The 17,026-nt window shown below is 47.9% G+C and overlaps 1 protein-coding gene across 1 annotated transcript in view; it reads right to left on the reverse strand.

Moving 5' to 3' along the window:
* The window catches only part of LOC147693339 (transient receptor potential cation channel subfamily M member 2-like), a 1,947,553-nt gene that overhangs the window by 1,089,546 nt on the left and 840,981 nt on the right, over positions 1–17,026 (reverse strand). The window contains exon 10 of the mRNA XM_086935940.1: positions 28–144. Coding sequence (XP_086792066.1) covers positions 28–144 — 117 coding nt within the window. The remainder of the gene's footprint in view (positions 1–27; positions 145–17,026) is intronic.

Below are 17,026 nucleotides of genomic sequence, written 5' to 3' on the forward strand. Positions count from 1 at the left end.
CTCCCTTGAAGGTGAAGTGTTCCTTACCTTTGTCCATAGGATTTCTGCCAACTGTCCTCGGTTCTGCACAATGGCCCAGATAAGAAGAACTTGGATGGCATAATTAATTTCTGATGATTGCTGGCCCTTAAGTTCATCGGTGTTCTATTTCAGAAGAAAAAAGCATCAAAGGTTGAGGTTAAACCAAAGGGTTGTGTGTTGGAATATGCAGATTGTTACTTTTACTTCTCTATTTAATGTGCCCAGTTCATAAAAATAATGAATTAATATGGAATGCAAAGAAAGTGTGAGCGGTTCAAATTCAGTAGAGTGGAACGTCCACCGTTAACTGGTGCAGTGTCCGCAGTCCTAATGAAAGTAGCACATTTGGGAATGTTTACTCAAAGGAGTCCATGTTTTTACTTTCTTTTTTCCGAGTGACAGAAGAAGTTGAACCCAAGGAGCTCTAACTCTTATTTTAGCTGCAGAGACAACTAAAGATTTTGAGGAAGATGTTTTTGAGTGGAAGAGATAAAATCTGGAGGCATATATTTATTCTCATTACATTACCGGTGTAACAGATAAGGGTGTCATGAAGGCTATTGTCATGCTTTCCATTAAAGCCATGAACATCATTATACATTCAGAGTCTTAATCTTCAATTTTTTAAAAGTAGTTTTAATAATCGTTTCATCATTTCTAGACTGCATTTTTCCCTTTCCAAATCATGTTTCATAACTAACACCCCACTTTATCAGGGCTCATGCTAAATTTTAAAATTGTATCAACAATCACTGTTTTAACTGGAACCTTAGTAAGTATGACTCTATCTCTAATCATCTTCTGTTTTTTAAAAAACTTAACATTTGTGCCACTTTCAATATTCCATGACATTGGACAAACTGATTCCAGCTGTAAACATTTGCCAAATCAGGTGCAGCTGAACTTGAGAGGCACTTGGGCCCAGATGATTGGTGATGGAATCAACTGAGTGTCCAGTGCAATAGGAAATTGGTGGGAATGTGATGCAGAAAACAGGTGAAACAGTGAAGAATCAATTCAATGATAAATTGAGCAGATATGATCTATTAGTCCATGAAAAGAAGAGCCATGCCGGGGCTGAGAGCAGATCGAAAAAGTGATGCAAAGTATGGGGATGCAATGCATAAAGTGCTTGGAGTGATAAAACACATACAAACTTAAAGTTATCCTCCAAAAGAAATAGAACATGGATCTGGCAATTCAAATAAAGTGACTCTTGACATTTCTCTGTCTCCTTCAACACTCTAGATAATTTTTGAAAAGAGAACACAAAAAAGTCATACAATTTTTAGAGGAATTTTTGGTAAAGCAGGGTATGCCAGTAGAATTAGTCGTGGACAGTGGCATGCAATTGATATTAGTGGAGATGATGACATTTTTAAATGAGTTGGGGGTTTAATAAATTGGGCCATAATTTTTAATCCAGAAGAGAATGGCTAGAGTAAAAGTGAAACAGAATATTGAAGGAAGGGTTGCTAACAGCAGTGTGTGATGGAGGTGTCTGGACTGACACAAATGGTTCCCCAAACTAACAACTGTTTCTGGAGCAGGACAGGGAATAGAGTGCAAAAGGAAGAAAAACTACCACCTCCAATTCACTGCATTATTTAAAGTGTCAAATCCAGATGTTAATGACAAAAAACTTTTTTAAGTAGAGTAAATCAAATAATTGTCTTTATACATTCATGATTGCAATATATATTTTAGAATATAGTGACTTATACATGTAGTATTAACATAAGAGAAATGTCTCACCCTCACAAACTAAATTAAACTCATCACACGCACACACTTCATACATAACACTCATAACTAATACATCTTCCAATGACTCTTTAAAACTACATTGTACCATGCCTCAATGAAATAAAGTCAACATGTAGCCAAGGAAAATAAATTGTCCCAAGATAAAATGCCTGATAAAGAAATTATTGTTATATGTTCTAAGATCCTAATAGCCTGAAAAACATTTACAGGTCTCTGTAAGACATAACCTATTATCAAAATTTGTGACATGAATTATCTATGTCGTCTTAGTACATAGTGTCCCTTTGCCATGATAGAGGCAGTAACACAAGTGCCATGAGTAATAAAGTGACAAAACAATACAAGAAAAATACTAAATCAATTAAGCAAAAGAGTGTAAAGTTTATTCAATGGTTTGCCACCAAAATTACAAATATCCAATCAGTAAAAACAAAGGTATGGATTTGTAGTTTTTAGTACAAACGAGTGCCTAAAAGTTCAAAGTTCCAATCATGGACATTTAGTCGCATGAGATTGGGTCACAGTCAAAAGTTAAGGCGGGTCAGGTCAGCAATTACCCTTACACTTAAAAAAATTCTTGAAGAAAAAATGTCATAAAGGTAAAGTTCAGTATCATCGTCGGATGGACTTTGGATGGAGCCGCAGTAAAGGTTTCTGCGTTTGTACTTAGTCGCTGAAAAGCAAGTCTAAACACTGCAGCGGGACAAAGCAGAGGGCTGAAGCCGAAGACTATGAGGTCAGATACACCTTTGGTGAAGGACCACTGAAATTAATTTTCTGCTGTGGAGGAAAATATAGAAGGCAAATCTGCAAAGGCAATCCAAAAAGTCCAGTCATGGCCGCATCCTTGTTCTAAGAGCACCTTTTGGTAAATGTTTGTCTAAGTCCTCAGTTTGGGAAATTGTCCATCTGGGCACATTTTGCACCACAACCAAGGGTCTAGAACTGATGAGACTCCTTTGGGGGTTCAGAAATCATTCAGGTTGGGTCCAGGTGCAGGTTTAAGATGATGGGAACCCTTTATGTCCCTATGCCCCTGTAGCTCTGAACAAGAGGTCAGCAAGATAGCCCTTGGAGTCACTTCTGGTAGTCCTGGGTGCAGGGCTGAACAGCAGTGCTGGTCTCTGAGGTTAAGCAAATCCTTCCACCCAGGTACAGCAGCAGTCTGGTAGAGTGCACAACAGGTCACAGCAGCAGGAAGTCCTCTGAGAGTTGTTCCACGGGTCCAGTAGTGAACTGAAGAGTGGGTCTGAAGGTCCTATGTATACTCTTGCTCATATCTTCTAGAAGGTGAAAGAAATTTCTGGAAAGATTTGTCATCTAGTTCCTACAAATCTATATAGGATAGATATGTTAATTTGTTAGTCCAGTTAGCTCACAGTACCACTATAAACCCCTCTTACCACAGTGCGAACATCTTCTGGCAACTATCGTGCATAACAACCCTGACCCCTCAGGGATCGTGGAAACAGTATAGTACTTTTTGCTAAGTCACTGTGCTCACTTTATCTCAGAGAGATACACAGAATAAACGGTGGGGACGTTTTCAATAAGCATTCATTGAACCAGTGTCATTCTAGTGTAAAATACGTGTGCTGAACCAAACATTAGATAGAAACAGATATATACGATTATGAGCAGAAGCAGAGTGAAGAAAAGGTAGAATTCTACCATGGAGCTACAAAAATGAATCTATGCAGGTATATGGATACATGACAGCAATAATACGTACTCCTATGTTGCAAACCCTAACTAGATGTACCTGTGTGTACCTACCATATATGTAGATCTGTAGCCTAGAATCCCCTCAGGATATAGTCAAATCCATTACCCGATGTGAGAGAACGAAGGACCCCGTCTTGGTCTCGAGATCGACACCCCATGAGGGATGTCAGGCCAATGTTGGCTGGATTGTCTGTGTGCCAGAACCGCAGCATCTCACATCAGCATGTCAGCATGGAAGCCTTTTTCCCCTCAGGTTTGCCCAGCGAAGGTGTAGTGCCTATATACCCGAACCGTACCCTCAGGGGTTCTACCTAGAAGCTTACTATGGACATTTTGGGCGAAGATGACGATAGAGTTGACCCTTATACAAAGTTATCATGCAGAAGCTTCTAATCCTGCTGTGATATTGAGAATCCTCATGTATAATAAATGAGGCTAGTTTTCGGAGAAAACCACACAACAGTCGTGTAGCACCTAACTAGGTAAAAGGTCAGCGCCAGACCCGTTATGTAGAACAATGGTAGGACAGATGTAGGTTAAAGATTGTGTAACTACCTAGACCTATATGGGGTATATTGAAGTTCATAACAGTTTTAGTGCATGGAATTTCTTGACTCCCCTGCCCTGGCCCCAAGCTGGTTGCAGTGACAATACAAGGTTGTTAGGCCCTTTGCAGGATTTTCAGGTTTAAGTGGGGCTGTGTTTAGCTTCAGCCTCCATCCTGCCACCAGATGGCCCATTGAGGAACACCTAATCTCTTGATTGTGTGACTGTCTGAGAGGAATTCACAAAGTCTAACTGTCAGCTATACCCACTCATGCGATCCAAGACAGGCTTTAGAAGCAAAAGGGTTGAGGGCAGAAAAAACAACTTTCTATATGGCCGGGATGCCCGCCACCCCCTCCCAACACCACTTCCCAATGGGAGAAGACAGACACAGGTTTGAACTTTTGGAAGGCGGGGGGAGTTACCTCCCGGCCGTATTTATTAAAATATGAAACCGAATTTAAAACATTAAATAAAAGTTTCATGAATTATGTACAATTTTACTTTTATTACATTTTGATGAAGACATGTTCTTTGGCTAACCTTAACAGATCTCTAATACAAAGGTTTCCTAGCCGAGTCTAGCATCCTGAAAATGCATACATTCTAAATTAAAATTGTACATCCTAGCATTAAGGGCCAACGGCAAGGTCTTAACCGGTGTCAGATCCCTACTACCAAAATCCCGCCCTCACGGTGTGAGTGGCGCATGCGCAGAGGACTTTACCCTCATTGCCAACTGTAACTTCCCTTGTCGTGGGGGCCCCCTTTCACTCGACGCCATCTTAAAGGTCGTCCGAGTTCCCGTGTGAGGTATCTGTAGGAAGGACAGCGTGGACTCCCCCCCCATCCCCACACTCTCTTCCACCGTCGCGGATATCTGGCCCCCGGGAAATTCATAGGAGGGGCATCTAGCCGCCTCCCCCCTGGGAGGGGCCTATGGCCGTCTCCCCCTAGGCGACCCATCCTTAGTGGGTGCCGCCTCCCCGTGGAAGGGGCCAATGGCCGCCCCCCCCCGGCGCTCCCATCCATTCTGGGTGGCGCCCCCCTCTAGGGACCTTGAAATTACTGCTCACCGATCATGACCTTACCGCCACAGGCCGGATAATTGACCGACTATCCGCCCCCCCCACTCCTCCTAAAGGTCATGCTTCCTCACACCCCTTTGCCATGCTATGAAGTCTCCTATGAGTAAATCATTCCCCTCCCTGGACAAGTGAACCCCATCATTCAGATACATGTGATCACACCGAATACACCCGTGAGGAATGCTATGCAACTGCGCGGAGCGAAACAATTTCCCAATTTTATTGTTGACCCTTTTCACTGAGTGGTTCAACGCTGACACTGAACGACCCCCCCCCCGCCAAATCTTCCTGGGGATCATGTGGGACCAGGCAATCGTGCACCCCGGGAGTTTCCTAGCCAGCCAGCCAACTGCCGACAGGATGTGTTCTAATAACACTCGTCTTCCCAGCTTCACTAAGTCAATGCCCCCCAGGTGTACTATGACTATAGATGGCGGTGACCTTTGCCGCCCTAAAAGACCCTCGAAAAACGATTGAAATTGGTCAAAACAGAGCCCGCCCTTCCCATGGAAGGTCACTCTGTACCCGTATTCACCAGTCGCGTCACCTGCCTTGAATACGTCCCCGGCGCGCCTCACATATGAGTGACCCACGACCCATACCACTCTCTCGCCAGTCGGTGATCCTCGACCGCTGGTCTCCTGATGTTGGGTCGACTTCCAATTCTGCCCCGCGTGACAGGCTCGCAAAACTGTAATTCAAACAAAAGACAAGAAGCGTGAGTGCATGTCAATTGATCTTTACAACATGTGCAATCGCACATACCTTTTGAAGCAATTCGAGGACCAACGGCCCAGCTGTTTTACTTCCTCCGCACTCTGACCCCGGGCCGTAGCCTCAGTAGCAGTCCCTATCCTAAATGAGTGGGTCCCAAAATCGCACGGGTCCATGCCCGCGGCAGCGATTGACAGTGCTAGCACCCTCTGAAACTGAAATCTCGTCAGTGGGGTGCCATCATTTTGCCTAAGCAGGCTCCCCCCCCAACTAGCCGTCCTCAGTGCCAAGTATTCCTCTAAACACTTTATCGGACAAGTGGGAGACCCTCGTGCGCGCTGCACAACAACACTATCTCCCATAGCTCCCTGGTCTGTCTTGGACCTGGCTACCGAGATTACCATCGAATCACCCCTTATTTGTAGGTGATCCCTGCACAAGCCTCCCTCCATATCCTTCTTGTTCCTTGCTACGAGCTCGCTTACCCGCATAGCCCCATGGAATGCCAAGGCGAAAGCTGCCCGGAACAGAACTGCTTCGAAAGGGGAGGAGCACGTCTCATCCAGCTTTGCTAAAAGCAGAGACAATCTGTCTAAGCCAATCGGGCGCCTCGTATCCTGTTTGCGACCCTCGAGGCGTTGCCAGCCGCGGAGTGCCTTCCTAACCAAAAAGGAACACGTCGGGTCACTTATGCCGTGCAGCTGTGCCATGAACGAAATGGCTGCCCTATGTCTATTGGCCGTTGCCGCTGATCGGCCTTCTCTGTGCAGCGCAACCAGTAACCCCAGGAAGGATTCCTCCTGCCCCCAGCTCTGTCTCCCTGTCGGACCCAAAAATGTGCAGTAGGAACGAAACGCTCCTTCGTAAGCTTTCCTTGTCCTGGGAGCTAAGCTGGCTGCCACAAGGTCTTGTAATCCGGGGCACCGATTAGCCATAGCACTTCGGGGAATGGTGCCGCCACTAGGTCCGCTGTGGGTAGATGGCCCCTGAAAGCCTGCATTTGTGAACGAGACAGTGCATCAGCTGCAAAATTTATGTACGCCTGGCACATGTTTTGCCCTGAACTGTACATTCAATTTCATGCAACGTAAAACAATTTCTTTCAACAATCTCAAGACCCACTTGCAGCGGGCTGCCTGCTGATTAATGCACTCAACCACAGTCATATTATCCGACCAAAACACCACCGAGCGGTCCCTGAAGTCGTCTGGCCATGCCATCAGAGCAACCCAAATGGGAAATAGCTCTAAGAACCCAATGTTACCTGTCAGACCGCTGGAGTGCCACCACGTCGGCCATACTTGTGCCGACCATCGGTTACCAAAGATGGCGCCAAATCCCACGCTCCCAGCTGAGTCGGTCCACAAACCTAGTTCATCCGAAGATGCTGGAGGTTTGTTCCACACAACTCGACCGTTGAAGTCTGCCAGAAATGCCAACCAAATGCGCATGTCCTGGCGAACCTCTACCGACAGTCTTGTACGGTGGTGTCCCTCCATGAGGCCAACCATAGCTTGTGCAATGGAGCGTGAGAAGGGGCGGGCCATTGGTATCACCCTTAAGGCAAAGTTAAGCTGACCCACTGTTTGTTGTAACTGGTGCAGGGTCACTTTCTCCGTGCCCAGGCATTGCGTCAAGGAAGCCCTAAACTTGGCCACCTTTTCCCTCGGTAAACAGAACATCCTTCCACAGAATCGAGCTCAATTCCCAGAAACTCCAGTAAAGTAGATGGTCCAACCATCTTACCTGGTGCCAATGGGACTCCAAACTCCCGCATGAGGATGCAGAAATCCTGCAGCGCCTGCGCACATTTCACATTGCCGGCCGCTCCCAAGAACAGGAAGTCATCTAGATAGTGCATAACGTGCCTATGCCCCGTGGCCTCGGTGAATGCCAACTCTAAAAAACAGCGGAACATTTCAAAATATGCACAAGAAATGGAGCAACCCATAGGCATGCATTTATCCATGTAATAACTCCCTTGAAACGCAAAACCTAGCAAGCGCTGGTCTCGCGGGTGTACCGGGAGCAACCTGAATGCCGATTCGATGTCCGATTTCGCCATCAGCGCTCCGGGGCCTAGGTGATTTAATATGGCCAGGGCATCGTCGAACGATGCGTACCGCACCGAACAAATATCCGGGTCAATGGCTTTGTTCACCGAGGAACCTCTTGGGGCAGACAAGTTGTGAATCAGTCTAAACTCCCCAGGGTCTTTCTTTGGAACCACCCCTAGCGGGGAACACACGAAATCCGCCACCGGTGGGCAAATGAAAAAGCCCCGCCACCCACCCCAAGCCGACTTCTTTGGAAATTTTCTTTGCTGCTATGCTTGGGTTCTGTTGGACAGATAACTGATTTTTACAAAAGGAGTCCCCCCGAAAATCCCCCGCCGGGATGTTGAAGCCATATAGGAATCCATTCCTCAACACCACGGCGGATACATGATCAGGGTATTTGTTCAACCAAGGAGTCAGAGCCATGATATCGACAGGTGTAGGCAATCGGTTCCCAAGCATCACCTCATTCTTGCTTAGACCCTCCTTTTCCTCCCGTTCCGCTGTTCTTAGATCTACAGCTACTCTCCGGATGTGAGGAGTTCCCACAGCCCGCACACTCATGCCTGAACCTACATGTTCCCTGGGGCCTGCTACAGTTGCCTCTATTGAAGCCCCAACAAACCCCCGCTTGCCGCCATTTCCACCGGTCTTGGGCTGAAATTCCCCACCGGCGCCTGCTCGAAAGGGCACCGCAGGCTTCTGGCGAACTGACCCCGACCCGCTCCCGCCCGCCGAGGACGTACCCGCCGCACCAGGCAAGAGCTGCTTGTGCCATGACACCGAGTCGAGGCAGTCCCAGGTCAAAGATGTATCAAACTCTTTTGCTTTTCGTAATTTCATGTCATATCCTTTCCACTCGTCCCCCTCATACATAGTATAAAAATCCATAATCCTATTCTGGTAACAGGACAACTCGGTCAGTACTTCCGGCTTTCGTTCACCCATGACTGCCGTAAATATCGAAAAAGCCTTCACCCAATTCGCTACGGTCTCATCGACCCTAAATTCCGCCATCATGGCCCGCCATACACTGAGGTGCCGTAAATCTTTCTGGGATTTTGCATATTCCATCTCGCGATGGTCAGTCAACAATGAAAACATATTCACATATTTTTCCCCCCATATCAATTCCTTTGTGGCCGCAGGGATGTGCTGGGCCACCCTTTCGCGCCTTGAAGGTAACGAACCTTCCCCTGCCATTGGCAATGTGTGCTTACCGGGTTCTACCGTCGTGTCCGCCGCTTTTTCCCGGCTAACCGTAGGTACTCCTAGCGCCACCTGTGGGGGAACAAGAGGAACACTCGCCGTCCTGGCTTCTCTCGACTGCAGTAACTGCTCGATTATTAGTCTAGCCTCCTCGGCCTGGTCCCCCGCGGCCAATGCCCCCCCGCTTTCTTCTTGAGCCAGGGTAACACTGCCGCTAACTGGATGGCCAGTTCCGGGGGCATCTCCTCATCATTAACAGGGGTAATTACAACCGGGATTGGTAAACCTATATCTGGGTTTGGTACCGGGGTGTCTGCTGGTGTGATGGGGGCGACTGGGGGCACCTCAGGAACCGGATCCTCCCCGGAGACCGCCCTCCTCTTAATACGCTTCCCCCTACCCTCAGGGACGATTCCCGGCAAGGCCGGGCCTATTACCTTTTTAGGACGGCCTGAGCTGTTCTGAGCTGCTAACTGTTTTTTAACTTCGGCCAAACCTCGACCGATCGAGTCAACTTTACTGAATTTTCGTTCCATGATCGCCATCCGATTCGACAAGGTGCGCAGTACCTTCTCCAACTCGGAGCTCTTTCCTGCTTTTTTGCCGGCCATAGCTTCGTTTACTCCGCTCTAGTCAATCAACAAGGTCCCAGGTCCTTCGTACTCCAAATAACTGAAAGAGAAACAACAAGATTACAAGTTCTCAAAATTGCCGCTTGTTCCGTCGAGGGCTCACGAGCAACGAGTTGGTGCAGCCTTCAGAGCACAGGAACAAGAGGACGCTTCTTCGGATTCCCGCTCTTTTATCCGTCTGCGGGAGGGCGGGGACCCTCCTCCGATACGCCTACTGGGTGTGGTCTTCCGTGCGGGTGTCTAGGACAACCCCTCCTGGGCAGGAAAGGGCGCGCACCGGCTACACCACTTTGGGCATAGCAGCCGAGCCACGCCCCCCGCCCAAAATGGTTTGCCGGGGGGATCGGGACACCCAACCATACGTTCGGGGGGACCGAGTGGTCGCCCCTTTCCAAAAGTAGCAGTTTTTAAAATGTGACTTTACCATTTCAGAGGGTTTATCATAACCAGCTCATAAGCACCAGGCATGACATATCTACCTGCTCTCAATTAGGAATTACAGCTTATTAAATATAATAAGGAATCCCTAATGCTCTCCTATAGGAGTGGTAGACCTCACAGTAGTGGTGAAAAACTAATTTAAGAGTTTTTTACTACCAGAACATGTAAAACTTGAAAGTACATGTCCAACCTTTATTTACACAGAACCCTGCCCTATGGGCTAACTTAGAGGTAACTAATTTCTAATAAAAGGTATGTTTAAGGCTTGGCAAAGGGGGAGTTTTATATGCTAAATAGACACAGCAGCTTTAAACTGCATCCAGATTGCAATGTCAGGCCTGGGGCATATTTTACAGTGCTACTCAAGTGGGTGGTATAATAACTGCTGCAGACCAACTGGTAGTATTTCATTTACAGACTCTGGGTATATGGTATACCACTCTACAAGGGACTTAGAGTTAAATAAAATATGTCAATTAGTTATATGCCAAGGAAACCATGGTTAGGGAAGTGGGCATGAATATTTTAGCACTGATTAGAGAAGACAACCTCAAGGTTGACAGGTCTAGCAAAGAGTTTAAAAGGTTTGGCCTGTTTTTAAAGTCCTTTTTAGGAGATGTTAGAGAAAAGATTTGTGGTGGATCTTAAGATGTCAATGTGAAATGTGAAAACCAATGTCCTCTCTGCATGAAGATGTTCAGGAGAACATTGAGAAACTAACAAGGGATTAAAGTGTGGGGCAGAGAGAGAGATTCAAATATTTGGATATCCTTGCTACACCTACAATACATGATAAGAAGGTTAGAGGGAACTTCTGTTGCCACCTCAGTGCTCTCTCTGGTACCTGTATAGGCTTCTAGCAAGAATCAGAAATAAAAGAAAAAGAAAAATCAGTCACCTATGCCATCATAGTATTCTCAGTTGAAAAGCCAATTATCGAAGTGGAGAAGAGAGCCATCATATTCTCTTCCGCCATAGAGGTATGCAGCATTGCACTATTTGAAATCAAGAAGAGAAAGTTCAAGAGAGGGAAGATCAACCTCAAGAGGAAGACTGTTGCTATTGAGAAATATGACATGAATGCATAGTGTTTATTCTGTCATGACAAGGCACTCTTGTTTTTTAAAGATACCATCAATTGCCAGAACATTTTCAGCCTTGCTTAAGAAGCACCTCTCATTTGAACTGCTGGATAAAATCCAGGTAATGGAGGAGCCAAACCTGAAATCTGAAGCTGAAATGTTGAGGGCATATGAGCATGTCCGGCAGGTGGGTCCAGACCCTGTTGCTCAGCCTTTGCCACAACAAAAGTTCCTCGTACTAATTTGCCTTCAAGGACTCCTTTTAAAAATCATTTGCATACTCCTTCTACTAGAAGGTATCACGCTTGCACCCCTGATAAGTAGGAGGGAAAAAGTGGGTATCACAGGTCTGGAATTCCAAGGAGACTTTAAGAGGAATTATAGTCCTTCCTTGTCCCCTAGGCAACCCAGTATAGCTTCTCCAGGAGATTATACTGGTATATTCCATGAATTCCTGATGAAGGTGCCACTACAATGAATATACCCACTAGCCAGTTTCTCCCTATCACACATTTTGTGTCCCGTCAACATAGGGTTCCTCAAGGCCTAGGCCTCAAAGTGCAATTATTTATATTTTCCCCAGCATCCATCAACTTCTTTAGTAGAAAGTGTTGCTACATGAAAAATACTATAATAATTAAAAGCTTTTTTAATACATTCTACAGAGATGAATGGTGTGAATACTCATGTTTATATATGATGATTATAGGTTTCAAACAGATGGCATTAAGTGGTTACTAATACTATTCCCTCATGGTGGTTTTATGTATCAGATAAATAATTGTTAACTAATCCCAAAGTAGCAGAAACTTAAATCCTCAAACTAGCCAATGGCCAAAACAAATTGGAGGGGGCTAGGGAGAGGTTTGTTTCTATTTTCCAGCAGGTAAGTGAGACTTTCCAAAAGGTGCCTCAGTCACTGGCAGAGCAGGTAGAACTGTCCTACCAGAATCAACATACTGCGACAGGTGAATTAGATAATGTTCTAGGTCAACAAAGGGGGCACACAAAACTTCCCTTTGTAGTTTAGCAAAAATACACGTCGCAAGAAGACCTGGTTTTGTTTCAATTATTTTGAAAGGATTGTTCAGGTGGCTACTTGGCCCCTGGATACCTGGGCACAATACCTAAGCCAATTGCTAACAGTGGAAGTACAGTTGATTTATCACACTGTAAACATCGGGGACTGATACCCTAGAAGGACATAAAGAAAAGTCAATAGAGTCCCAGTCATGCTGCTCCCAGACACAGGCTATAAACAGTAAGTAATGAAACCCTAAAGACTCAACCCAAATCCTACAACTAGGAAAGAGAGTATTAAAATTCACTGTGTCCGGGGCGTGGCCACGGAGGCGACTAAGATGGCCGCCTTTGTCTGAAGCTCCGCCGTCCGGGCGGCCTGTCCACTACATCCTGAGGGCCTGAGGCTGCTTTAACCCCGCTCTCCACCTCCATCCTATAGCCGCGGTGATTTGCCGCCGTTTGATATCCGACTTGGGCTCAGGGGTGCCCCTGAGGGGATAAACCAGCGGAGGAGCAGGAACGCCACCCCACCGGGGACTGCTCTCTCTGCGCCTGGGGCGCGGGTAAGTTCTGTGTCCGGGGCACTTCGCCTGCAGTCCGGCGTCCACTTGGGGTGCCGGGGGCTTGAGCTCGCTCCTCGGGGGCCGACCCAGGGATTTGTCCGCACTGGCTCCGAGGCTCTGGGCCGTGCGACAGCCTTAAGACCTGGTTCATGGGCCGGAGCTGGGGGCTTGAGTAGCGGCTGCCCTGGGCGGAGCTCGGGAGGGGGCCAGACCCGGGTGCCGCGAGGGGACGCCTGGGCGGGGGTGGGCGCCCTGAGGTCCGGAGCTGCTGCGACGCCTCCCCCCCCCTAGTGGTACCTCAGTGTCTTTCTACCGTGTGGAGCGGGGGGAGGCTTGAATCTCGGAAAATCAACAGCCCTGATCCACCATCCTCCCTGGGAGTCCCGCCAGAAGAGCCGTGGGTGCTCGGGCACCTAGAGAGGACACACTAGCCTTGCCACCAGCGGAGTATGAGTAAGGTTATGGCTCGTTTGCCTGGCCAGTAGCGATGGGTTGTTAGACTCATCCCCTGGACGCTGACTGCCCTGGATTAATAACCAACATTTGTTGCCTGAGACGGCCTGCACACTGCGAGTACCCTGTACGTCGAGGGCATTGCAAGGCCATTGATACATTGCACTGCTCGCCTAGAATGCCCGCTCAAGGCCTCAGTATTTGCCCCCCACCTGGCTTGCTAGCTGTTGCACGCAGCAGACGGACCGCCGGCCAACATGCGGAAAAGAGACCCTAACCATCGTAAGCTTAGTTTTGACAAGGCCTCCCTGCTGAACACTGACACTGCCACTGGCTCCACATCAGAAGCGATGCCTCCTGCTCAACAGGACAATCCCACTACATTGGTCAAGACAATGATGTCCGAAATGAGAGCTGGGTTCAAGGCACTGGACAATAGATTTGACACGCTGGGACAAAAACTTGCCGACATGGGATATAAAGTGCAGGCGCACGATCGCCGACTGGACGTTGCCGAATCCCGCATTTCGGATGTTGAAGACGCGGGCTCTAAAACGTTAAAGCGTCTTGAGAGAGTTGAAAAGATCTTGAAGGAAGTGGCCATAAAAAACGAAAAATGAGGACTTGGAGGCGCGCGGACGACGCAATAACGTTCGCATTTTGGGTGTGGCGGAATCGACCCAAACCGGCCGGATGGACGTCTTCGTGGAAAAGCTTCTAATTGACCTGTTCGGAAGAGACCAGTTTACTGCGGGATTTGTGGTGGAGAGGGCCCACCGGTCCCTGGGTCCACGACCAAAGCCGGTTCTACCGCCACGCCCTATCATCGCCAGGATCATGAACTTCAGGGACCAGGATGCAGCCCTGCGTGCCACCCGGGAGAAGGGGGAAATACGATGGCAGGGCAACTCACTATCATTCTACCCAGACTTCACCATCATGGTCAAAGAGGCACGTTGGAAATACACTGGGGTGAAAGCTACTCTGCGAAATTTGGGCCTTAATTATGGTATGCTTTACCCTGCATGCCTTAGAGTGGAGGTGGCCGGCAGGGCTCGCGTCTTTGATACCCCATCAGAAGTGCAGGAATTTTGTCAAACCTATAAATCCAGAGGTTCCCTGAATGCGGACTGCCCTGGGCACCGTCACCAGCTCAGGGAGACTCTCAACAAAGTGTAGATCTGTTCACGGATGCTGGACATGTCTGACAATTGTACTCTTACGCATGTTTTTATTCTCATGTTTTGGACAATCGGTGAAGCGGCTGGAGACTCCCTGGATTGATTGCTACACAAAAGTTGTTTGATAGCCCGGATGACGAGGCGTCGCTACCCCCTATGGCGATCGCCATTCTACTTGGGGAATTTCTTGTTTTCTTTATTGCGGAGGTTTCAGTTTCAATTGCGCTTTTACTGCTCATAATGTCCCATTTTACCTCCGCGCTGGGTGGGATGTTCCTCTTTGGGGTTTGCAAGAGGTTGGGTGCAGGGTGGGAGTGGGGATTTGTTCGGTTCTGTTATTTTAGAAGGTGTCCTGAAGTCTTTGCAACTATAGTTTTGGTACTGAACTGCTCATGCTATAGGTCATTTAGCCTTACCTTGTTCCCATGGCCAGATTAGGGTTGCAATCGGGCCCCTCAGAATTGTCATTGATGACCTGGAATGTTAGGGGACTGAACAACGACAGAAAGTGTAAACAGGTGTTTAACTACATAGCTAGGCATTGGATAGACATTGTCTTCCTGCAGGAAACTCATTTGACTGCCGATGCCGCCACAATGGCTAGAAGTTGGGGTACGCATCGCTTCTTTGCCCACTACAACAGGTACTCCAGGGGGGTGGCAATTTGCATCCACAAGCGACGACCCTTTATCTTAACCCACACTGTGATCGACAAGGAGGGCAGATATGTCATCATTGCGGGAACCCTCATGGGGCACAGGGTCATGCTCGTTGGGGTGTATGGCCCTAACACTGACACTCCCACTTTCTTCAATGATCTACAGATACAATTATTAAACTCGGCCTATTACTATTGGCGGTGATTTTAATCTGCTTTTTGACCCATCAAGGGACAACACAGCAGCTACCCCGGACACCAGGCCCCACTCACGCCTAGTCCTACGAGACATCTGTACGCACTTTTCCCTCGTAGACATCGAAGCAATGTTGCACACTGCCACACCGGCTTATTCCCACTACTCCGGGTTCCACGACACATGGACCAGAATCGACTATTGGCTGATATCCCCGGAGGTGGTTGGGTGGGTGACGGACCTCCTAACACTGCGGCGCACTCTATCAGATCATTCTCCCATAGTGCTGAGATTGTGGGTCCCCCGGGAGGGTGGTTATGAAAGAAGGTGGCGCTTCCCTGGGAAGGCTTTATTGGATCCAGTTTTCACGGAAGAAATCAGAGAGGCCATTGTAAAATATTTTGACTTAAACACGGTCACGGTGGACACCTCGGCTGTCCTCTGGGAGGGATTCAAGGTGACCATCAGGGGAGTGTGCATTGCTAAACATACTGGAATGCTGCGCGATGTACGGGCTGCCCTCTCTCGAATAGAGCGCGACATAGCGGCGCTAGACACAGAACAGCTTCAACCCGACACAGAGGAGAGGGAGCGCAGGTGCTTACAACTGATGGTGGAGTTTAGGGAGGAGGCAGAACGAGAGCTCCGATTCCTGGCTAGGTCATACACGGCTAGGCAACACGGGGAGGGTGAAAGACCTGGCAGGTTATTAGCACACTTACTCAGCCCACCACACAACTCTTCCTATATCACGGAGCTTAGAGGACCGACTGGAGATGTATTACGCACCATGCCTGAGATCTGCGATACCTTTCTGTCTTACTACATTAATTTATACACCACAATGCTACTGACCTGAATAATATTGCAATGGTATATTTAGATAAATGGATGATTGACTTTTTGGCTGATCCCATAACATCGAATAGCGTAGAGGAAGCCATCAATTCCATGAAGGGTTCTTCGGCCCCTGGGCTGGATGGGTTTTCAGCCAATTTCTACAAGGCCTACAAAGATCTGCTGGTTCCCCGCCTGGTAGAAATGTACGCCGAGGCCCTTGAATCGGGTTGTCTGCCCCCCACTCTAAGAGAGGTGGTCATTGTGCTGTTACCTAAGCCGGGCAAGGACACTACACTCTGTGAATCTTATCGCCCTCTATCCTTACTGAACCTCGATTACAAGATCTTAGCAAAAGTTCTTGCCATCCGACTCTCGCTCCTAATGGAATCCATAGTCTCTCCTGCCCAATCAGGCTTTATTCCACACCACTCCACCTTCCTTAACCTCCGCACCCTTTTCTCCATTCTACACCGTGTTGACCGTGATACTCCAGCGGCAGCGATACTGTTGGATGCCGAAAAGGCGCTTGACTCTTTAGAGTGGCCTTTTCTCATGTCTGTGATGCGCCGTATGGGAATTCCTGAATGCTTAGTAAACACAGTGGAATTGCTGTATACTCTTCCCGTCTCCCGACTGCGCTTAAATGGTACAATCACTGCCGAGTTCCAACTGGCGCGAGGTACGCGACAGGGCTGCCCCCTGTCCCCACTGTTATACATTCTGGAAATGGACCCATTGGTCCGTCATTTCCAGGAAAGGCATTTACATCGAGGCCTCCAATTTCGCACTGACGCACTTTAGATTTCGCTATATGCGGATGATACCATCCT

Source organism: Lissotriton vulgaris, chromosome 8, assembly GCF_964263255.1.
Source record: "Lissotriton vulgaris chromosome 8, aLisVul1.2, whole genome shotgun sequence".
In the NCBI taxonomy this organism is placed as follows: domain Eukaryota; kingdom Metazoa; phylum Chordata; class Amphibia; order Caudata; family Salamandridae; genus Lissotriton; species Lissotriton vulgaris.